The sequence below is a fragment of the Peromyscus maniculatus genome, chromosome 13, assembly GCF_049852395.1.
Source record: "Peromyscus maniculatus bairdii isolate BWxNUB_F1_BW_parent chromosome 13, HU_Pman_BW_mat_3.1, whole genome shotgun sequence".
Lineage (NCBI taxonomy): Eukaryota > Metazoa > Chordata > Mammalia > Rodentia > Cricetidae > Peromyscus > Peromyscus maniculatus.
This window is the reverse complement of record NC_134864.1, coordinates 60,523,343-60,546,783: the sequence shown is the minus strand read 5'-3', so window position 1 is coordinate 60,546,783 and position 23,441 is coordinate 60,523,343. Positions and strand designations below refer to the sequence as shown.

Sequence of the window (23,441 nt, the reverse complement as noted above, 5' to 3'; positions counted from 1 at the left end):
TCGCTCCCTATATGTACTTCTGAGTCTCCAGTTGTTACGGCATTATCCGGTAAAAGCAAGGAAGAAGTAAACAACGGATGCTCGCCTGGAATAAATTATGTGGTAACAGAGGTACAGAGCCTGTGTGCGTTTCCAGCATCATAAATGGTTGTTTTAGATCTACATACAGAACGTCAGGCACACGTGTGCTGCACCTTCAGAGTCTGCTTTGTGATCTAAACATAAAGCCAGGGGAGATGTGAGTCTTCACACTCTTGGCTGCTCTCCCCCGTCCCTGTCACAGCTTCTCTGTCCTTGTGCGCTCAGCTCTGTGCTTTCTGAGACAGAACTCTACCACAAAAACCCCCATGATGTTTTCCCTTTTGATTTTTGTTGGGTTCTGTAAATAGGGCAGAGGGCTGAACAGGCCAGAAGGTGGGTCTGAAGCTCAGTTCTACATGTCTTCTCGAACCATGACCTCGGCTCCCTTAACTCTACCCATGCTTCTGTGACCCGTCCCTTCCCAAACTCTTCTCTGCTAGGACCTCAAGTATGCTGTTTCCCATCAGGCTCCTGATACAAGAACAGGTTAATCCTAACATTTTCTGTAATCTCATTAATCATTGAGATTAATGACTGAAATCCTATAATGATTTCTGTTGTTATAACTGCATATGATACATTATGATAAAAGCAAAGATTTTGCTAACCTACATGTTGGGGTGGAGTCTATAAAATATTTCATGATGATGGAGATTCAACATTTCTAGAATTCTGTCTGAATTTTACATGGAAATACCTGAAACCAGTCGATGGTACAGCAGTTAACAAGAGCAGGGAATTTCCTAAGACGAATCCGAAACGCATCTCCGATGGGACTCATGGCCAGGACCACGTGCAGCTGGTTGCGGCAGCGATCAATAAACATGTTGAAAAGGGCTATGGGGCTCCCGTCTGTTTGCTTGGTTTTATCCCGCTGGCGGTCTAACTGTCGCATCTTTTCACAGATCTCCTGCTTCTCATCTAAAGCAAAGAGATTGGGCACCTCCCCAGCATTGAGCAGGTTGTTGATATCCTCTAGAAACGACTCTCTTTTAATCTGTGTGTCCGTGAACAGGAAGACCCCCTGCATGTCCCCTTCCGCACACTTCCTCAAGATCACTTTTAAATCTTCATGCCACTCGTGGCTACCGTAGCCCTTGGAGATCTCCACCTGGAAAAGCGAATAATCCGCCATGTGTGCAGCCAGTCTGGTGACTGACTGCCTTCCGCTGCCTCCAACGCCCACTAGGAGAGCGTGGCTTCTGGGCTGCTTCAGGATGCGGGAGATTCTGCTGATGTGTTCTATGGCAAAGCGGAATAAGACCAGGTTCATGGGTTTCTTGCTCATGTTGTTGTATTCCTCTAGGTGGCTTTCTACGATCATCCGGAGCGTGTCCACGTCGGCGATCTCCCTGTAGCTGCTGTCTTCCCTCTTAGCATCATGGAAATCACAAAACATTAAACTTCTTAAGTCGTCTTCTTCTACAACGCCGTCGTTATCAAAATCCAAGTGTCTAAATAGGTCATGAAAATCTTCCTGCATGTAATTTTTCAGGATTTCTTGTATGTAGTTGATAAGCCAACTTCTGTCAGTATTATCCAGAAGGCGATCATAATATACTCTGAGGACCTGTGTAAGTTTAAAAGTGGCTTTAAGAATAATCGTTCTGAAGTTTGCTTATTTATTGCATGTAAATTATAAAATAGAAAATAGGTAATACAAAATACTGTCATGAAATATCCACAAGTTTTATCAAAAGCCTATGTGAATACTTAAGACGAGCTCATAATAAAGTTTAAACATTAATTTTAATTATGTCTATTTGATACAATGGTTACCTTCAGTGACAATAAATGTAAAGTAATTTGTACCCAGCCATAATGTCTATGAACCATACCAATGCACAGTATGGCATGATAACCCCAAGGGTACAATTGTGACCTTCAGACCTTGCTGGTGACCAACAGCTCTCTAGCTGCACTGAAGACCTACTCTGCAAGAGGAGAATCATGTCTGCTTCTCAAAACCTAGCTAACTCCTCAGCGCTGTGAAGTCATGGTTATCGCAGGAGAATCTACAGCCACTAATTTACTAAACCAGCATCATTTCTAACAGAAATCAATCAACATGTGTCCTTCTTCTCAAGGTAACTGCAGTCTTCACCCCTGCATCAAGGAAACCTGTCTTTGCACCAGATGTAAACTAGTGCAGATAACCACAACCAATGAAAGGGCAGAGCTGTGGAGTCCGGTCCCAGTGGATACATCTGCAAAACACCCCCACACCTAAGGCTCAGGGAACAGTGTGGAAGGGGGCAGAAAGATCTGAGAGCCAAAGATCAGAGAGTTGACTGTGAGACTGTGTCTCCTAGTAACATCAGAAGCTACGTACACAAGGTCTCACCAACAAAATTGACCAAATGTGAGTTAAACAGGGATGATACTTATAGACATGACAAACTGGACCAGGAACAGCCCACCAGGTCACAACCCTACCCAAAGAACAATAGGCAACTGAGGAAAAATGGAAGTGTGAGAGATGGTTGAGCCAGGGAAGAACAAACCAAATGATTCAACGCCAAGCAGTCATCCCTGAAAGCATCCATCCAGGTAACATTGTAAGGACTGAACAGATTACCTTTAGGAATATATATATGTACACATACATACGTGCATGCACTAACAATTAGCGAAAGAGGAGGCCATGAATTTGAAGAAGACCTGGGGAGGGGCAGATGGGAGGGTTTGGAGGGAAGAAAGGGAAGGGAGGAATGTTGTAATTATAGCATAATCTCAAAATAAACAAGTAAATAAACTGTAGAAAGTAATTTGCAGAGACTGATGGACGGTGTGTGCGCAAAGGAACGGAGGCCCAGAGAAGGTGAGTGAGCACCCAGCTGATGACTCAGACCCAGGTCGCAGGACATGGTTACTGGAAGCCAGAGTCTGTTACCGCCCTTCTCGAGACATTCCTTTTTTCCTAGAGGGGTAACTTTTTAAAGGTTATTGGCAAAAGTTATTTGGTGTGTTCTTAAGTACATTTTTTAGAAAATTGTCTTGGGTCAGAGGACAGTTGTTTCAGACATGTGGTGGGCATCTATTCCATTAACACATGTCTGGTGGAATCTATCCCAGAAACAATATGTTAAAATAAATCTGATTATATGCATATGATTTGGGGCCCCAATAAATAAGCAAGTCTTCTGTCTTCAACAGTTATTTCTGCATGCTGATATTACCGTCCTGCGGTTATAGTTCATTTTGGACTGAATTACACATCCCCACATTTGGAGACTGGGCCTTGAAGGAGACAATTCCTGCTGAATGATATCAAAAGGGCCCCCAAGCTGACAGGACAGTAGATCTTTCTGTAGGAAGCAGGTGCTTTGCTAGCATGCTCTCTTGCTTGCCTACTCCACCTCTTTCTTTCTCTAACTCACTCAGAGGGTATTCTTTTGAAAATTAGCATACCAAGCATTGAGTTTTATTATGGTGAGCTCAGTTGTAATACTTTCTGTTATATTATGGGTACTTCCCACTTACCAAAATGTGGCTAACTATCTCTGTCTCCATAGTTTCCTTTGCAGCATGCAAAATTTTAATTTTGGTGAAACTCAACTCATCCATCTCTTTTCCTCTTTGGGGTGATGCTTCCTTTGTTTTTGTAGAATACCCATACTTAACAAGGACACTAGGTAATATGCTCACTAAAGCTTGGACACCATAGAGGAGCCAAAGGGAATGAGAGGAAAACCAGTTTCCTCCAAAACAATTTTATGAAATCATATCAGGTCCTTTCCAGCAATACCTTGAAAGGAGAAGGGTATCCACTGTAGTCTTCAACATATATTAAGCCCCGAAGGAAACTTTCTTGAGTGAACAGAAATAAAGCACAGATTATTGTGTTCAATATTTCACATTTTTGAAAGGCTGAGAACAATGTGTTAAATATTGTTCTTGGCCCTTGAAGATAAACAATCAAAACAAAAAAGGAATCTTCCTCGTGGAGTCAGTGTGTTGAGAGAGATGGACAATAAGCATGACAGACTTTGCAGCAGGCTGGGAGTTGGCAAGTGTCTGGGAAGCAGGGAAGACACAGAACCGGGAAGTCTGAACTGCTAGGGTCGGGGTGCAGTGGGGTGCTGGGCTGTAGTATTAAACAGCATGGTCAGTGGAGACCTCACTGAGGCTGGATCGGACCAAAGGCAGGGAGGGAGGTGGCTGGGTCCAGTGGTTCCACATCAGACAGAAAGCCCTGCAGACACCCCGAGGGGGAAGGCAGAAAGTACCCAGACCAGCTACCGTGCACCGCTGGACTAAAATTCTGAACTTACCCACAGAAACATGTATGTATGAGAATACAAAATAATCATTAAAATCACAAGGCTTTTTTTTTTTTTTTTGTTATGAGACTTGTTAACTCTCCAGAGAACTATTAGTGACTGTTAAAGTTCAATCACCTGATAGAATCTGAAAAAGGCTGAAAGCCGGTTGTGCCACACATATACAACATTACATGTAAACCACTCAATGGCCAGAAGGAAGCCCTGGCATGGATAGCCCCAAGCGATAAAGTCCATATGCAGCATCAGTGTCGCCTGCCTCCTCCCTTTGCGTACTCATTCGTCACTAGTGACCGAGCACTTGTCACATGCCAGGCACTGGGGGGAGGAAGCCAAAGCTGACACAATAAAGACAGCAAGCAAACACAAACATTAAAATGTGCCAGGTGATGTTAAGTGTTCGGAAAAATCCATCGAAAGGATGATTGATGGATCTGCGGGGTTGGGGTTGCTTGTGTAATAAGGATATAGCTAAGTTATGAGCACAAGCCTTACATATAATGGGGAGAAAATATTGCAGAAGGAATGATAAAGGGCAAAGTTCCTGAGATGGAAAGTTCTAGATGCCTCCTAGAGTAAGATGGGCTCATGATGAAATGCCTCCTTGTTCTACATCCTTATTTAATTGCAAAATTTCTATGTTGAAATCCTCACTCCGAGATGATGGTATCAGTGGGTGGGGCTTTGGGGGAGGTGATTAGGTTATGGAGCCGAGTGCTCATAAGTAGATTAACGTTATCTAAAGAAACCGGAGAGCCCACCACCACCACCACGTGAACACAGAGAGAAAGCATCGTCTGCACACAAGGAAACAGCCTCTCCACAGACACCACATCTGCCACTCCCCGGATTTGAAACATCTTGGCCTCTAGCACTGTTTGGAAAACAAAACAAAACAAAAAGCGCTTGTTACTGAAAAGCTGCTCAATGTAAAGTTCTTGGGGAAAGTGTCCCTCCAAAAGAATGCATCAACTGTAACAGTCGCAGTGAGGTGATGATCGCTGCAGCCGCCGGTTTAGAGAGGACACGGATGCATAACCCACTTTAGAAGGTGCAGTTTACTGGGGGACTCAAGGCCAGGCTGAGGCCTCCAGGCTGAGGCCTCCAGGCGGGAGGAGCAGCATTAGACAGACGCAATATAATAGATAGAAATGTAAACAAAAGGACGCCTCACAGAGAAGGAGGGGCTTCCCTTTAAAACCTAGAGAGCAGCTTCTTGAAGAAGGAGAACAGAAGGGAGAGGGTAAGGCTGCAGGGGAGTGGAGTTGGGAGGAGAGTCCTCAGAGAGCAGCCGTCAGAACACTTTCCCTGAGCAAATTCCAGGAACAGGTGAAAACCAGACAATATAAACTTGAGGCACTGGGGGGGGGGGACTTTCGCATCACAGGCTTTAGTACAACACAGTGTTTGTGACAAAGACCACCGAAAAGCCAGCTGCCATCCATGGAGAACTTTCAAGTCGCCACACGCTGCTTCTTAACTCTCTGTCCCAGGACCGCAGCAGGGAGGCACGGTCTGGGTCTGACCTCTCCACAGTGTCGGAGCTGGACTTTTCCAGGCGACCACTGTCTTTTACAGACAGGCCACGTTCTGACAGGAAGTGCACCCTTTCAATGACTGTCATGCTGCTTCCGTGGCCCCCCTCTCTGCTTCCAGCGTATTCCTATGGCTCATTTGCTCACTGAACTTGGAGCTTCTGTCCCCACCCCCAGATGTGGGACACACTCAGCCACGGTCAAGAGTGATGGGGTTGCCAGGCCATACTTTCCAAAGAACAGCTTTAGCTTTGCTGTGGCCGTAACTTCCAAGTGCACTGGATGGCTACTCGGATTCAGATTAGCATTTGTAAGGATTTAGGAATTCAAACATTGTATCTAAAGTGCCTTGAGAACCTGGTTTCTTAATATCTTTTAATTTTTACTGACTGTAGCACAAGGATTTACTATAGCAGCATATCCCAATTGCTAGGATTTTTTTTTAGCTACTTTATTAAAAACTGAAACAACTCTATTATTCATATATGGAAAATGGGGTGGGACTAGGTGTTTTCTTTCCACCTCTCTGTAGTCTCTGTGACCATTTAAAATAGCAAATTATTATTTTTGTTGTGTCAATTTTTGGGATTTCTCTCTTCCCTCCTTCTACCAAGTTTTTAGAAGAAAATGAACACTGATAGAAAGAAAGAACAGGGTGTCTTTGCCTCATCCTCCAGAGAACTTAGAGACCGCATCCGTGTGCTCAAACTAGGAGCCCCAACACTGTTTCGTCTTGTAGTTTTGTTTTCTTTGGGGCATCCACAAATTCGAGATGTAAATAGATACTGCCATTGCTTTAGAACCAGCTGCTTAGAGTGCCCTGTCACAAGAATGCTTGAACAAGGAACTAGGGAGGGCGAACCTGCTTAAATGCTGAAGTCAAGACAGCCTACAGTCAAAACAGAAGAGTAGATATCAAATACTTTAAACTTTACCATGACCGTGGCCTACCCAATACCAAACACCTAAATGAACCTCAACGACATACATCACTAAGTGTTCCTTTTTACTCAGCTCTTTCTGTAATCACATTTGAATGGCACGGAATTTTACCTCGTGAACCCACAGGCGCTTAATGGCCTCTTTGTTCTCTGCTGTTTCTGGCCTTGACAAACAAACACCTTGAATGACTCGGGAGAAATCACGGAGGTTGAACAAGTAGTGAGACTTGGCGGGGGTCGGCAAGAGATTCTTCATGGCGTCTTTGTACAAGGTCATTGTGCCATTCACAATTTGTGTGGTCAAATCCAGAAAATCATCTGGAAACTTATAACTGAGGGGGGAAAAATGTAAGAAAAAAGTTAGCAAGCACTATTAACACTTCATGTGATTAACGTGACATTTTCTATTGTGGTTGAATCAATTTGGTTTATAATAGACTTTTACTGATTTCCAAGAAGCTTTTCATTCAGTATTTTATGATGTGTCCAAAGGAATCCTGTGAATTCAGCAGGCTCAGCGGGCTTAGTGGATTTCAGCTGTGCGCAAAAGCATAAGAACCAGCCAAAAGCCGCCACAGGCAAAGCCAAGTCCTCTCCAGCTCTTTGATTCCTTGGTAGTCTCAATTTTATATAAATAGAACCCATGAAGGAATAAGAGTTTTCAGAGAATAAAAATTACAAAGAAAAAGAAGAATAGAAGAGGGAAAATATATGATTAGGGTAGAATAAAATCCAAAGGGAGATTATTCATTTGGAAAGATTGGCTGCATTCCACTCCTAGCTTAACAAGAAGCCAGGTGTCTGCTCCATCCATCACCGTTGGGTTGGGCAAGAAATAACAATTTCCCAAGAATGGGCATCAGGGAGCCAAGATGGCTGACAGCCAGGTAAGAATGGTTCCCTGATGCCCACTCATCTTCTGGGTTAGAACTGAATCCCTAGAGTCGGGGAACATTTCTCCAGGGAATAGACTCAAGTCTCTGTTCTGAAATGTGGTCATGGAAACACCCTTGTCAGATGCAAGGCTTCCACCAGAGGATATCAAAGTTACAACATAAACTTGACACCACTTTCCAGCTGTAATTGTACTCAGTTATGAAAACTCATGGTAACCACAGAGCAGAGGGCAGTGACCACTTTGTGCTATGCTCTCACACTAGGACAGGGGAACCTGTTTCCTTTCTCTGTCTAGGGATGCTTGCACAAGAACATGTAATAAATATGACTCATTTGATACATTTCTAAAAACCTTTATACTTCTTAATGAAAAAGGGAAGACAAGCAATCTTAAATTACCTACCAGATCCTTAAATGCCAGGTCAGGATTCTGGAGAAGATTGTGAACATGGACTTGTCACTAAACTCATTGATAGTTATGATATTGAAATGTCTCACATAGCGAGGAGTTATTGGATTTCGGCCACCGCCTAAAGATTAGAAAGCATAATGGTTTGTTTGTTTGTTTGTTTGTTTGGCTGTTTGTTTTTCAAGACAGGGTTTCTCCGTGTAGCCTTGGCTGTCCTGAACTCCCTTTGTAGACCAGGCTAACCTTGAACTCACGGAGATCCATCTGCTTCTACCTCCTTCTATAATAGGCTGGGGTTATAGGTGTGCGCCACCACTGCTGAGCTCTGGAAAGAATAATTCTTAGTAACATTGCTAGAATAATACCAAAGTATTTTCTTCACAACTTGGCAATTTAAAGTAAGTTGGAAGGTGACAAATTCATGTTACACAAAAAGAATGAGAGGTAATTAACTGTTTGGGGAGACACTAATATCAAGACTGCCTCAACTCAAGCTTGAGGTGATGTTTTTCTAGTTCAATTACTTGAGTAAACTCAGTTTAGTTATTTTATCCTAATTCCTCCCCGTACGTTGATTAATTTCCTATAAGGCCACTCTACACATGCATGTAGCCACTTCGCTTGGTACTTACAATTTTAAGAATCTGGAGACTGTCTTACCTCCATAGGATAATGATCATATTTTCAAACACAAGACTTCCTTCCACAGTTGACTTAGCATTTAACATTTACATCCCAGAACTGTATCATATTTAAAGTATATAGGGCGAGGGTCAAAGCTTAGGAGAAGGACACAGGCTTAGTGTACTCCAGGCTCTGGGTCCAGCCCTCAGCCTGACAAACAAGATACACAGACAAATAACAGTTACTTAAAAAAGGGATTTTTCTCATATACTCTTCCATAAAGAAGTAATTCTCACGTCTTTAATCCCAGCACTCGGGAGGCAGAGGCAGGCGGATCTCTGTGAGTTCGAGGCCAGCCTGGTCTCCAAAGCGAGTTCCAGGAAAGGCGCCAAGCTACACCAAGAAACCCTGTCTCGAAAAACCAAAAAAAAAAAAAAAAAAAAAAAAAAAAAGTATTTCTAAAAGCACAGAATAATTTTAGCATATGTTGTGCATAAATAGAGTCTCTGAAGCAGTATATTCAGGGAAGAATTTTTTTCAACAGAATGCCAGGTTGAAGGTAGAAAGAACGCAGGGAGAGCTCTGCAGTCAGCAGAATCAAGCCGCTTTAGGCATGTCAGCATCAGCTTAGTTTACAAACTTCTCTTTGAAAACATAAAGGAAACCGAAGAGTTCATTCCTCTGGGTTCTCACTGTTTTAATTCCTCTTAGCAAACTTTAAATCCAGAGACTAGTGAGAAGGGGTGTGCCTTAGTGTGGAAGAATGGTTACTTCGGATGCATTCAAGAATGGCACAGAATGGATGCCAGCTGGCCCAGGAGCGGCTATCTGGGTTCTCAGAATGGAGGAGGAGGAGATGGGGAGTCAACTCGCAGAAAACGCTCAAGGATTTGTAAGAACTGGGCAGCCAGTGTTCCGACCAGGGCCACCCATTTTAGGAAATTAACTGTAGTGGTACATTCCATTAGGTCTCCATGGAAACACACTGAAAATAAATTCCCCAGACACGGTAACTCAGAGTTGTTCTGTGAGGTTTCTCCTGTCATCTCTTTAGATACAGCCAGCGGGGCTTCCTCTGTGAGTAGTCACAGACACAGAGTGCATACCTGGAGGGCCCATCGCGCACATGATCTGGATGTCCACCAGTTTAATCACAGAGCAATCTTTGAGGTCGTACCAATTCCAGTGATCTAACCACTGTCTGAGCAACTCGATGGGAGGTTGAGCCCCGTAGACCTCCCGAGCAGGCATATTGACGTCGTCTACAAAGACAATCTAAGAGCGAAAAGAGAAGAAACATTAGAGAACATGAGCCCTTAAAGCCCTTATGATGGTACACGCTTGGGATTCCCACACTTGGGAGGCAGAGGCAGGAGATCTCTGAGTTGGAGGCCAGCCTGGTCTGTATAGTGAGTTCTAGGCCAGCCAGGGCCACATAGTGAGACACTGTCTCCAAAAGAAAAAAAAATAGAAAGAAGAATAGAAAAGAAAATATTAGCACTTGACCTAGAGTCCTGTTTTATAAATGACGTTGAGGCAGATTATTCGTCTGTACTCTTATAGGTATAGAGTGTATTTCTGAGAAGTGATGGTTCCTTTTTCCAACGAGAATATTTTCTTTAGGCTTCTATGGAAATAAGGAGACCTTCTCATTACTAATATTTATAGGTTGGTGGCTCAAGGCTTGTAAACCCTCTTTGCCATTTGCCCCCAAAATACTTTTTTTTTCCCCTTGTGAAACACTCTGCCTTATTAAATAGAAAAGAAAGGTGTGGAGGTCAGGTGAGCACAGCCTTTGGGTGGCGAAGGCTCAGTCGAGAAGGGAGTTCTTTGCAGAAAAGCGTAAAGAAGTCATTTGGTAGAGAGAGTTCTTAAGGAAAGGCAAGCATTAGATTATGCTAGGAATGCCATACAGGAATTACAATCTCATCTTTCATACAATATTTTGTTTTCAGTTCTAAAGGCAGCCACTGAGAAACAACACCATGGTGTTCAGTGTCACACACATATCACCAGTTACAGGAAGTCTTCAAAACAAATATGAACTATGACCTGTTTGGGGAAACTGATTTTTTTTCTTTTTCTTTTTCTTTTTGAGACAGGGTCTTATGTATCCCAGGCTGGCCTTGAACTCAATATGTGTCTGAGGATGACCCTGAATTTCTGACAGCCTTGCCTCCATCTTCTGAGAGCTGAGATCACAGGCTTTTGCCACCAAAAACTCACGGCTCTGTGCACGCGAGCTAAGTGCTCTACTGTTATGCTATATCCCCAGTCTGGGAAAATTTTAAATAAAATTCATTCAAAAGAAAAGAGCCAGTGTGGTAGAAAGATATCTCAGAGGGTAAGGGTACCTATAGTGAAGTCGAATGCCCTGAGTTCGATTCCAGAATGCACGGTTAAGGAGAGAACTGTTTCCAAAAGTTGTCTTCTTGCCCCCACCCATTCTCTCTCTCTCTCTCTCTCTCTCTCTCTCTCTCTCTCTCTCTCTCTCTCTCTCTCTCTCTCTCTCACACACACACACACACACACACACACACAAATCATTTAAAAAAACAAACAAATAAACCAAAGATGGCAATCTTTAGTGTATTAGTTTTCCTTGTTCTGACTGTAGCAGTGGACATGGATGGGCCCAGTGTTACAAAAGAGATAAAACAAACATGGAAGAAAAAAAAAAGGTCATTACCATTCTCTTGCCTAAAGGGGGGCCAAAAACTCCTTTTCTTCTTTTGTCCAGTTTCGACATGATGATATTCTGAGTTTGAGCGGCAGTCGTTTGAGCCGAGAAGTTCACTATCAGGGGTTTGTAGATATCCTTATTGAGTTGATTTAAAAGGAAATTCTACAGAACAGGAATGACAGAGGAGTGAGCCACAGGTGAAACATGCTTTGGCATTTCAGACTAAACACTGAGCATCATCGTGGACAAACCTGAGTGTGACCTGACAAGTCAGAACAAGGCACGGGAAGGAATGAGTGTGGAACCACAGTTACCGTGCCAACAGGGCACCTCTGCCTGCCCAGGTCCCTTGCACGGATGTGTGCTCTCTGATTTTCACAACCGCATTCATAGTATACATTACTTCTTCTCAGGAAGCAGCCAGGACGAGAGGCGAGAAAAGTTGCCTCCAGCCTTGGCGAGTGAGCGACAAGGATTCAGCCTGCTTTGTCTCTGACTCGACCAGGCTCTGTTGATCGTCATGACCGCCTCTGAACTTCCATGCACTTTCTGTGAGTCGAGCTCAAGTAACTTCACTGCATTTCAAACAGACTTCGCTGGAAGGCGAGTGTTAGTACTGTGGTCCTTCATCAATTGTGTGAAAGGGACAGATATAATTTTATGAAAAGTAATGTGTTTAATACCAGTACAATCCATTGCCTGGGCTGAATTTGATAGAAGGATAAATGGAAAAAAAGCCTTGTTTTCTTCAATAAATGAGTAATTCTAGGACAACTCGAATACACCCAAATATATTTCAGAATGATTAAAGGATTCAATTTAAATTAAGAGAAAGGAAGAACCAGAAACAAACACTGTCAGAAACTGGAGGAATGCGGGATGACTGGGACAGAAGACAGTCTGGGAACAGTACCCCCCCACCCCCAGCTGTGTGGGGCGGCTGGGTCTGGGCTGCATTGGTCATAGCAGCTAGCACAATGGTGACTAACTGCTGGGGCCGTTTGGTGGAAAGTCCCTCCATCCTCTTGCTACAAAGTAACCACCAGATGTAAGTAATTCAGAAAAGTAGCCATCAGGTCTAATTACTAAAACAATGTTCAGGAGACCTAACTCTCATCCTAAATATTTTCTTACTAAAATATTATGATGACTGGGACAATGATTTAGTGACATAAAACATTATAATCTAATGTAGGCAACCCACCAGAGACAAACGGCTAAGATTTTCCTTTTTCTAAAAGGCGTATTTTACATGAGTTTTCTAAAATAAATGACAATTCCACCCAAATTCCCTGTAACTTCAACAACAAAATAGTTGAGTGTATTTAAGCCAACCTTAAACATTATAATTCTTAGAACAGCACGCTTGCTTTAACAGACACATTTACATTCCTGCAGTACTCACAATGATATAAACGCTCTTCCCAGTTCCTGTTGGCCCTACAAATATGGTAGGCTTCTGATGAGTGGTCAGCAAGTTCATTAGCGCGGAGTAACGAATTGTGTCTAGAGTTGGCACAATGATCTCATTAAACTGGACATCTTTGGGAATTGGGGGAGCATCTCCTAATCTCCTTATCCACTGATCCCATCTTCCCAAGCCCTGTTTACAGCAAACAGACAAATGAGCAGAGTTATAAAGCAGGCTCTGTGCTCTGTGCACCGGAGAAAACAGCGAGGCCAATTAAATTCTGATATCCACGCATTTGTTTTGTTCTTTGGAACAAACACCCTCTCAGGCTGAAAGTTAAATTTTATATGAAAATCGGGGGGAAACTAGGCTTTCATGTGACTAAAACTGAGATGGCAATGTTCAGACATTTCAGATGTTCTGAAGCGACAGCATGACAACCCAGTGATCAATACTGGATTCTCTAATCACATTGACAAAATTTGATGAATCAGTGGGCAAAGAATAAGGAATTTTTATTTAATATGTTAACAAAAACAGGCTATAATTTTCCTAAAAGTTAACTATATACCACTTAACATTTATGCTTATTTCAGGCAAGATTTATTTTACGAAAATTTATAAATATAATTTTAAATCATTAATATATACAACTAAGCAGTATTAACTACATCCACACTGCACTGTAATATAGTATGATTTCCCAGTTTGTGGTTGTTGTGAATTAATACTATGCTGTATCCAATTAGTTTGGGAATTACTTAATTTGATTTTCATAATAAAGTTTCAAAAATATTTTTTTCTCCAGAAAAATAATACTGCCGTACCCATCCTTAATACAGAATTATAAATAAACTGCTGGTGATTCAAACTGCATCAGATGCAGGCCCCTCTCCCCTTGGCAGTGCCAGTCCTCGCAGGTGGCTGTGCTCGATGACAGATGTCTCATCATTCGGCCTTTGCCTCGCATCCCCCGAGCCTAGACTTCGGCATGATGCTCTTCTGCAGAGGATTTGGGCTCACACGGAGCACTGTATTTTGTTCATTTTTATGTCTTCTGATAGCCAGTTGCACATTTAGTGAAGACACTGTTGAGGGCACTGGATTCATATCCAGTCCCAAAATCAGTTTTTATAGATTCTTATAGAACTGGAGAGAAAAAGAGTTCCTCTTCATGATCTTGATAATCTATTCACGTATCTTTGACCTCATATGGGAAAGGAGGAACTAAGAATTAGGAATCTGGAAGTGTAGAGTCACTTGGAGGCTACGATCTTGGAGGGACTACCCATGAGCTCTGAGTTCCCGTTCCCTCTATAGGAAGCATCTCACTGCCCCTCTCTTCCCTCTCTCTGGAAATACCAGGTTATGAATAATTTAAATGAAATTAGCAAATATGTGTTGGGCAGGATGAAGAGCAAGAACTCCTTGTAGGATGAGGTTGGCAGAAGAGATGAAGGGCTATAGAAATTAGAAACTCCTAAAAATTTATCCCAAGGAAATAATTATATATGCATACTATAACTTATGTCTAAGAATTTTCACCAAAGCAGTATTTATAAAAGTGAAAAAACTAAGGATTTGAAAAACATCCTGCTAGATTTAGGGAGGCTCTTGGAAATAACTCTACTGAAGAAACACCAGTGCCGTGAAAAGTTTACTCTTTGTTGAGTATTAAAAAAGGATAGAAACTGCCCATGATTACACAGCACGATCCCAATTCTACGAAGTTTATATATGCTTAAATCATCTCTTACTCCCAAAGTTTGTTCTAAGCACAATGTCTGTGGATATTACAACAAGACTAATGATCAGTACACAAGTCTGATCATCCAGTCCATCAGGAACTGTTCGTAGGCACATGCATTTCTACAGGACTCTGTGCCTGCAATGTACTAACACACACACACACACACACACACACACACACACACACACACACACACACACACACACACACACGCATCTTGAAGAGATGGCCTTGAATAGAATGTTCATGGTGCTGGGCTAGGTATCATAGTGTGTCATTGTATTTAATAGGTAAAATTGGCCTATTCAGTATCAGGCCTTTTTATCACTGAGGAAAACTAAATTCAAGAAAATTAACTTATCCAAGACCGATCAGGAAGAAAATAACTTCTCTAGGACTAGAACTCAGGGTGTCTCACTGCAAAGCTGGCATTCTTTCCTCTGTTTCCCACTGTTCATGTGAATAGTGAGGGACAAATGGTCCCAGAGCCACCACATGCTACATCTCAGCAGAAACTTTCACATCTTGCTTCAGAACTCACCTCTGGAATAAACTGGTAATCATAAATTGTTCCCTTCTCCGGAAATGGCACCGTCAATGCCTTTGAGGATGTCTGCTCAGTGCCACTCAGTAATTTAAACTTATTTCGAGTTATGTCTGAAATTGGACCTTCCATTAGCTCTCGGAGAATCTTACTGAATTTCAAACGATCATCGTCCGTACAAGAAGCACCGATGGACCAGATCAATGAAAACAGAAAAATGCCCTGCATTGGAGAGACGAGAAGACAGAGTGTAAAGAGACGCTTCGATCCATCCTTGTAGTGCAAATCAAATCAACCAGATTGACATCTCTGGGAGGAAATATCTGAGCTACCTGGCAATAGCAGGTCATCTAAGGATTCTATGAAAATTAATTTCCCCCCAAATTATGTCTTATAAAATCTTTAAAGTAATGCAAGAGGAAGCAAGCATTCAAGCCAAGGCAAAGCTTACAAAGGTAGTTCTATAAATCACGTGTTTGACACTCATGCTGGAGCTTGATCTTTAAAGGAGCATGGAGTTAACTTTGATAGGCAGAAAACCCAGACATACTTTCCTTTCAAATTTGGGCTAGGCCTCTCTCTCCCTCATAGGCTTCCACAACTTCTCTAAGTCCAATTTCACAAGCAAAGTGGGTCTTGTTGATGAAGAGGCTTTGGCAAAAGCAAGAGGTGTGTTTTTTTGTTTTTGTTTTTTTTTTCACGGCAAGACACAGAGAACAATGAGCCACCTTACCTCAAGCAGAGAGAAAGATTCTCGATCGTTTCTCTCTTTCTGTTTGTTTTCATCAGTGAAGTCGTCCATAAAACAGTCTATGAGATTCATTAAGGAGCGGACCAAGTTTGTATCTGAAGTAGGAGAGAGCTCCTGAAAAACCAGAAGGAAGAGTCCATTAACAAATGAAGCCAAGGACTAGCATGCCGGCAGCTGGCGTTTGTGGAGCCTCTTCAATCCTATCAGGCACAGAATCTACAAAAAGGTACTCTTCGGATTCTCATTTATGAAGGGAAACTGAGACACTTGTTCATTCCTTGCCTGGAGCACTGACAGTAATATGTACTCCTTTTTCGACTCCGCGTGTGATGTGTATGTGTGACATGCATGTACTGTGGTGCCCATGTGGATGTCTTTCCATAGTTGGGCTTTTCTTCCTGCCTTCTTGAGGCAGGGGCTCTTCTTTTTGCCTCTCTGTGCTCAGACTGGCTGCCTGTGAGCTTCTGGGCGATTGCCTTGCCTCTTTCCCATCTTACCGTATACATGCTAATATTCCAGGTGCGCCTATCACACCAGGCCGGTGTGAGTTTCAGGGACTAGACCTCAGGCTGTCGGGTTTGCACAGCGGGTGCTTTTAGCCACGGAGCCACCTCAGCAGCTGGTGCTATGTACCCTTTATAAGACCTCTCAAGCAAATTCTCAAATTAAAAAAAAAAATACTGACATGTGTTTATCTTAATCAAAGGCATAGATTCTTTCTCTGTTAATCTTATAAATCAAACTATGGAAAAAAAAATCAGAAATGGCACTTAATTTACCTATGTGCAATGCTTAATAAATAAACCCCACTTAAAGATCTATTTACAATCCATAGCTATAGTTCCAGCAAACACAACTCCACGATAGATTTCTGAGTCCACACAATGTCTGCGGAAGCGCGGACACACGGTGCACTTTACGTTTTGGGCATCTCACCATTACAGCTTGTAAACTAAACCAGGGAACGCACACATCTCCTAGGACGGTGTTCTCCATAAGCAGCTGCCAGCTTCGCTTCCAACAGCTCTGTTCCACCTTCAGAGCTGCATCGCTTTGTGCTGGTCGTGTGAAAGTTCGCCCTGTGACGTCATCTCTGAAGACCAGAAGGGGCAGGCTTCCTACTCAGCCACCAGGACGGAGCCTCTGGCTAGCGTGGGACTGAAACTGATGGGGCGCTCCAATACAAAGAGCTCCTCCTAGGAGGACATCTATTACTGTAATGGCCATTCATAACGTCTACAGAGAGGACAGAAGTCAGTGTGCTGGGAAGTTTACATGAAAGGCTTGGCGTGACTGTATAGCCAAGGTACATGCCCGCGACACAGGAAGTTCATTTCTTTACTTAAATTATCTGACCGCACTGGAGGAAAAGAAACACAGATTCTGTACCTTGCTCTATTGTGATTCTCAGAGCCTGTCTGTTTAGACGGTATGGAGCATGGTTACTTCCTGTTTGTCACATACCAGACAAGCTTCTGAAAGAGCAGTGCACACCCAGCATCTCTCATTCCTCAGCCACTGCCTGAGATAGTTTGGTCTTTTGCCTCACATTTTTGATGCCTCTATTTCCTGCATTGTCCTTCTGCTCTGGGAATTTGACCCCTTCAGCCAATGGTATTGGGGTGACTATCCCTATGGGTGTGGTCTTCTCTGGGTACGAGACTGGATAAGAACTGAGGATTAGGGTCACGTGCTCCTTTGGACATGGCAGGTTTCCTGATGCATGGCTCAGGGACCAGGTCCAGAGCTTTCCCGTTCTTCCCTGGTGGGCACAGAGGCAGCAGCAGCAGCACTTCATCCTGTATTTGTGTGTTAGTCCCATTTCATCCCTTAATAAATTCTGGATCCAGAGTTCCGTGGATTCTTGCTTTACCTGGTACCCAAGGTGGCCTGACCCCAGACAGCCCTGCCCTATCAGCAAAGAGCTTGCAGTAATTTTTTTGGGGGGGAGAGATTAACAGCAGTTATCCCCAAAGCAAGAGAGTTAAATTCATAAAAAGAACCAGTTGGGTCCTTCCTCACCTTGTACAGGGAACATCAATCTCTGGAGCCCCTACATTCTATACTGATGCAAACAAATCAAGAAAGGCAGGATATAAATCAGGAAATTTAAGTAAAGTGGCTCAAAGGCCTTATGATTTTCTGCAAAAGTCAGAATTATATGCCATTCTCATGGTACTAATGGATTTTACAGAATCTCTCAATATAGTTACTGACTATCAATACGCGAAAAGAGTTGTTTTACACATTGGAACTGCTGAACTTATTCCTGATGAATCATAATTAACTTCATTATTTTTACAATACAGGAACTAGTCAGGAATAGGAATAATCCCATATATATAACACACATCAGATCCCATACAGGTCTGCCAGGTCCTCTAGCACAAGATAATGAAAAAAATTGATCAGCTATTGATAGGAAATGTGCTGGAGGTCTCAGAACTTCATTAAAAAACACCACATCAATAACAAAGGTTTGAAAAAGGATTTTTCCATCACTTGGCAACAAGCTAAGGAAATTGTAAAAAAAAAAATGTCCTACTTATTCCTTGTATAATCAAACTCCATCACCTGCAGGAAGTAACCCTAAAGGTGTACAAAGAAATGAAATTTGGCAAATAGATGTGTTTCATTTTGCAGAATTTGGAAAATTAAAATATGTACACCATACAATAGATACATTTTCAAGATTTCAATGAGCAACTGCTTTGAGTTCTGAAAAGACTGATTCCATAATTACACACCTATTAGAAGTCATGGCCATCATGGGAATACCTGTACAAATTAAGACTGACAATGTCTCTAGTAAAATGAAATAGTTTTTTGCATATTATAATATAAAGCATATTACAGGCATACCACATAATCCAATAGGACAAGCGGTTATAGAAAGATCTAATTGCACTTTAAAAGAAATGCTTAATGAACAAAAAAGGGTAATAAAGACCCCACAGAGAGATTACATTGTGCCTTATTAACTTTAAATTTTCTAAATGCTAGTGAAAAAGGAGCAGTAGCTGGGGAGAGACATTAGACAACAGAAAAGAAGAACTACTGAACTAAATCAGCTGTGTACTTTAAAGATGTGTTAACCTCAGAATGGAAACCAGGATATGTATTATGTTCTGAAAGGGATTTCGATTTTATTTCGATAAGAGAAGAAAAGCTATGGATATCATCAAAATTAATAAAGATTCAATTTGAACAGGAGAGGCCTCTTCATAAGGAGAAGTGATAGTTCATCAACCAATGTGACAACTATATGTATCAATAGGAAAACTCACGAAATAACGGTCGGGGCAGGGTTCTGTTTTTGTCTTTACAGGAAAATAGAAATGCCTGTCTTCAAGAAGTCCAAAGACCTTAGACATCTAGACATCTAAAGAAGAAGGGAAAACTATCCAGAAAAAAATTACCAAGCAAAGAAAAAGCTGACCCAATGGTACAAATATTCTCTACAGGGTAAAATCTCATTACCTAAAAATTAAAATCTTTTTACTTCTCAAAAATTTGTAGTCCTGACTCAATTAAAAATTAAAGATGGCTTTGGAGTTGGAGTGTGGCTCTCTCCTTCTCTAAATCCAAGCATGTTATTAAAAGAAAGCTTCACCGGGTGGTGGTGGCGCACACCTTTAATTCCAGCACTTGGGAGGCAGAGCCAGGCGGATCTCTTTGAGTTCGAGGCCAGCCTGGTCTATAGAGCAAGATCCAGGACAGGCTGCAAAGCTACACAGAGAAACCCTGACTTGAAAAATAAAAACCAAAACAAAGCTTCAGAGTCTCTGTCTCATATCAGAAGAGCCACCTGGTGTAGGACAGAGGAAACCAAAATCTAGGGACTAATGTCACAAATCTCTTTTTCCTCATTAAGATTAAGATTTGACTTAATTAAGATTTGACTCTTTAGAATCTTTCTTTAGATGTAATACTATCCTAAAATTTAAACTTTCTGCTTTGATATTAATAATGTTAAAGTTTTCCACAGTGAACAACACATTTTCCTAATAGCGATCTCTGAAGTCTCCAGAAGGATGACGGGGCTCCACAACAACAATTCTACCTGGTCCATAATAACGCCACTGAGTTGATAAACACCACTCAAAGATCAGCCTTGGACCCCAAACTGCTCAGGACAGTTCCAAGGTGGCTAGCTGAGATGTTCCACCTTCTTACACCACTCTAGCCAGAACTTCAGATAAGCTTTACCCATTACTTGGAGACTGGCTACAGATGTTACAGCTAGTCCTCATGAACTTAATCATTGTTTTAGTGTTTTATAGGATCCTATAGAGATACCGTTGCCCTCCCCAGACAGCAGGAAGTAATTCTAAGAAAATGCCTCCACCTCTCCCAACAGGTGGGGTGGGGGGTTTTTGGTTTTTCTCGGGGTTATGGATAATTGTCTTCTGTAGGGGTGGGTTATAAGCTGTTATAGGGTTGGGGCAGAACAATAAAGGTTAGACTCAGGAATCTTGTTTGGAATAGAAAAAAAGGGAAATAGATAGGATAGGATAATAAGGTGGATTATTATATCTACTTGTAAATGAAAAAAGCAATGATCAGTTTTAGGTAATTTGTATTGGTGTTTATACAAATGTAAAATTATTTTTCTTTTTCTGTTTAAGATAATTTGTATATTGATACAAATTCAAAATTATTTTTGTTATAGTTTATGTTTCTACTTCTGCTTAAAATATTTTTGTATATTGATACAAATGCAAAATTATTTTTGTCATACTGTATATATGTTTCTACTTCTGTTTAGAATATTTTGTATATTGATGTAAATTAAGGTTATTTTTGTCATATTGCAACTATACATTTCTACCTCTGGTTAAGATATTTTTGTGGGCTGGAGAGATGACTCAGAGGTTAAGAGCACCTACTGCTCTCCCAGAGGTCCTGAGTTCAATTCCCAGCACCCACATGGTGGCTCACAACCACCTGTAATGAGATCTGGCACCCTCTTCTGTGTACATAATAAATAAATAAATCTTTTTTAAAAAAGATATTTTTGTATATTGTTACAATTTCAAGGTCATTGTCCTTGTACTATAAATCTATTTACAGATTGTTTATTTTTATAATGTGAGGCTTTAGTCTTTAAGCTGTATAGGTTAATAAAAATTTTAGGTTAGTAGTCATCCATGTTTGTCAAACTTAGTCATGTTAGTTATGTTTTCTAGTTGCGCAGAGATATATTCCACAAAGATAGGTAATCTTCAAATCCTTCAGAGACCTACAGAATATAGCATTTAAAGGTTTTAACAACTTAGAATTCTGTTGACATGAGACATGACTGCTCCTGGCAACACCAATCTACTCCCAAGAGGATGGTGGGTACCGAAGACACTCCATATGGAGTTTGTTTTCTTCTTGGCAAAACTGGCCTATTGGGTAAAAAACTGCCCTTGCCTTGACTGCTGACAGTAAGCATACTGTCCAGTCTGGACAAGCAGGACACAAGGAAAAGCGACGGCTGAACCTTGCCAAGACAGGGCGGTACAGTCCTTCAAATTTTCCTGCTTATAAAAATGGTCTGTCAGATATTCTAGGCCTATAAGCCAAAGTTGGATGCCCCAACACTGCAGAGAAACATTGGGTGTCATTTCTTGCATTTTTTTCAGAAGTTGCTTGCTTATACTTCCTGTTTACTCAGGTAATATTATTTTCCTTCTCAGGTCTTTGATGGAGTTGAAGACTAGATAGTTACAGTTACAATCCTCTCAAATCTTAGCTAAGGGCATATTAGGTACAAGACTTAGACTCTTCAGGATAGGACAGCTATTGGAGTAATCTCTGTAATTTGCCAATTACCTATGGTCTGGACATCTAGAATGCATTTCTTGCTTGATTTGTTCTTGTTGGTTGTAGTTCCACTTTTGTTTATGTTATTACCTTTTCTTTCTTCTGGACAGTACTTGATAATTGTTCTTATTGTGTATAGTTTAATATTAGGATTAGAATCTTCTTAAATAGACAAAAAAGGGGAAGTGTTATGGAAATTTGATCCATTTAGCCAATGGTATTGAGGTGACTTTGACCTAGGGCAGGGTCTTCTCTGGATACATGGCCAGATAAGAACTGAGGATGAGGGTCACACGCTTTCTTGGACATGGAAGGTTTCCTGATGCCACAGCTCAGTGACCTGGTCCGGAGCTTTCCTCCTCCCCCCTCCCCCAGGGATGAAGAGGTAGCAGTACTACTTCATCCTGTATCCATGATGTGTTATTCCATTTCATCTCTTATTAGATTATTGATCCCAGACTTCCATAGATTCTTGCTTTATCCTTCTACCAAGGATTTGATTGTTTTCAAAAATTTGGGAAAACAATACACACATACACAAACACACACATGCACGTGGAAATATAACTGCCCACCGGAAATAAAAGCTAACATCTTGAATATTGTAATTCACAAGATTAGGCAAGCCTTTCAGGTTTGTTTGTTTTTAAGAGAGAATAATTGCCAATAACACTGTGTCAAATTCTAAGAAGTTATGCTTTGTATGTTTTTCAAGAATAATTGTATGAGTTCAAGCCTTTTTATTTTAGTCCGAGCTAAGGTTTTAGCAAGGAGTGTTGGCACATGCCTGTAATTGTAGCACTTGGGAGGCAGAGGCAGCCAGACTACATGTTACAGGCCAATCTGGGCTCCAGGCCCACGTAGGTTACACAGAGAAGGTTTGTATAAAAGAAAATAAAAGAAAGAAAAAGATCAAAATGGAAAAAAGGTTCCAGTCAAACCTGCTAAAAAGTATTTATCTATTAGCATTAAAAAAACCACATTGAAATTAATATATTTAAGTTTCCATTTTTTTAATCTTAAAATTTCTATTTTCCTTACCTTTGTATGTCTTCTAATGAATTCAACAGAAACAGGAACCATTCTGTCAAATAAGCCTTCTATAAACTCCTTCTGAATGACACTGACTGACTGTGGTAAAGTGTTTATCCAAGACGTCATCAATGGTTTCCAACCTAGCATGTGAGGCTCCATGTAAATCATGCCACACCGGGAAACCTGGAAGGGTACGTATGCATCGCTTAGCATCAATGTATGCTTAAGAAGTTCCATTACCTACACAGCATCAGTCTGCTCACATGACAGGTAAGGGGCAGTCAACACTTGCGTGTTGACTTAGAGACATTTTCCCAAAGAGATGAGTGATCATAAACCAGTGGATTCCTTCTCACACATGGAGGTTGGGGGGTCACATGACATATACCTGATCCCAGGCACCTAGTTATGGATGCTTTTCTGTTGTGTATGTCTCCAGAACAAAGATCACTAATTCCTTTGCTAACCTTACCGTTAATTTCCTTTGGCCATAAGCAGCCCTGACACAATGGACTGACTTCAGGGAACAGTTCCAAGAAGCGTCTTGTTGATCAGCAAATTCCCCACAAAGATAGAAAACCTGCTACAGCTGATCACTGGAACAGAATCAGGTGAGGTTAGGCAGGGAGTCCTGTGTACAAGACCTGGCTTCCTGCTAGGCATTAAGATGACTTGGGACATCTATT

At 41.6% G+C, this 23,441-nt stretch overlaps 1 protein-coding gene across 1 annotated transcript in view; it reads right to left on the bottom strand.

Moving 5' to 3' along the window:
• The window catches only part of Dnah7 (dynein axonemal heavy chain 7), a 257,387-nt gene that overhangs the window by 103,987 nt on the left and 129,959 nt on the right, over positions 1–23,441 (bottom strand). The window contains exons 33-41 of the mRNA XM_042259698.2: positions 22,762–22,938; positions 15,892–16,023; positions 15,156–15,380; positions 12,859–13,056; positions 11,460–11,615; positions 9,877–10,045; positions 8,141–8,267; positions 6,953–7,172; positions 779–1,651 (exon numbers count right to left, since the gene is read on the bottom strand). Of these exons, the coding sequence (XP_042115632.2) occupies positions 779–1,651; positions 6,953–7,172; positions 8,141–8,267; positions 9,877–10,045; positions 11,460–11,615; positions 12,859–13,056; positions 15,156–15,380; positions 15,892–16,023; positions 22,762–22,938 (2,277 nt within the window). The remainder of the gene's footprint in view (positions 1–778; positions 1,652–6,952; positions 7,173–8,140; positions 8,268–9,876; positions 10,046–11,459; positions 11,616–12,858; positions 13,057–15,155; positions 15,381–15,891; positions 16,024–22,761; positions 22,939–23,441) is intronic.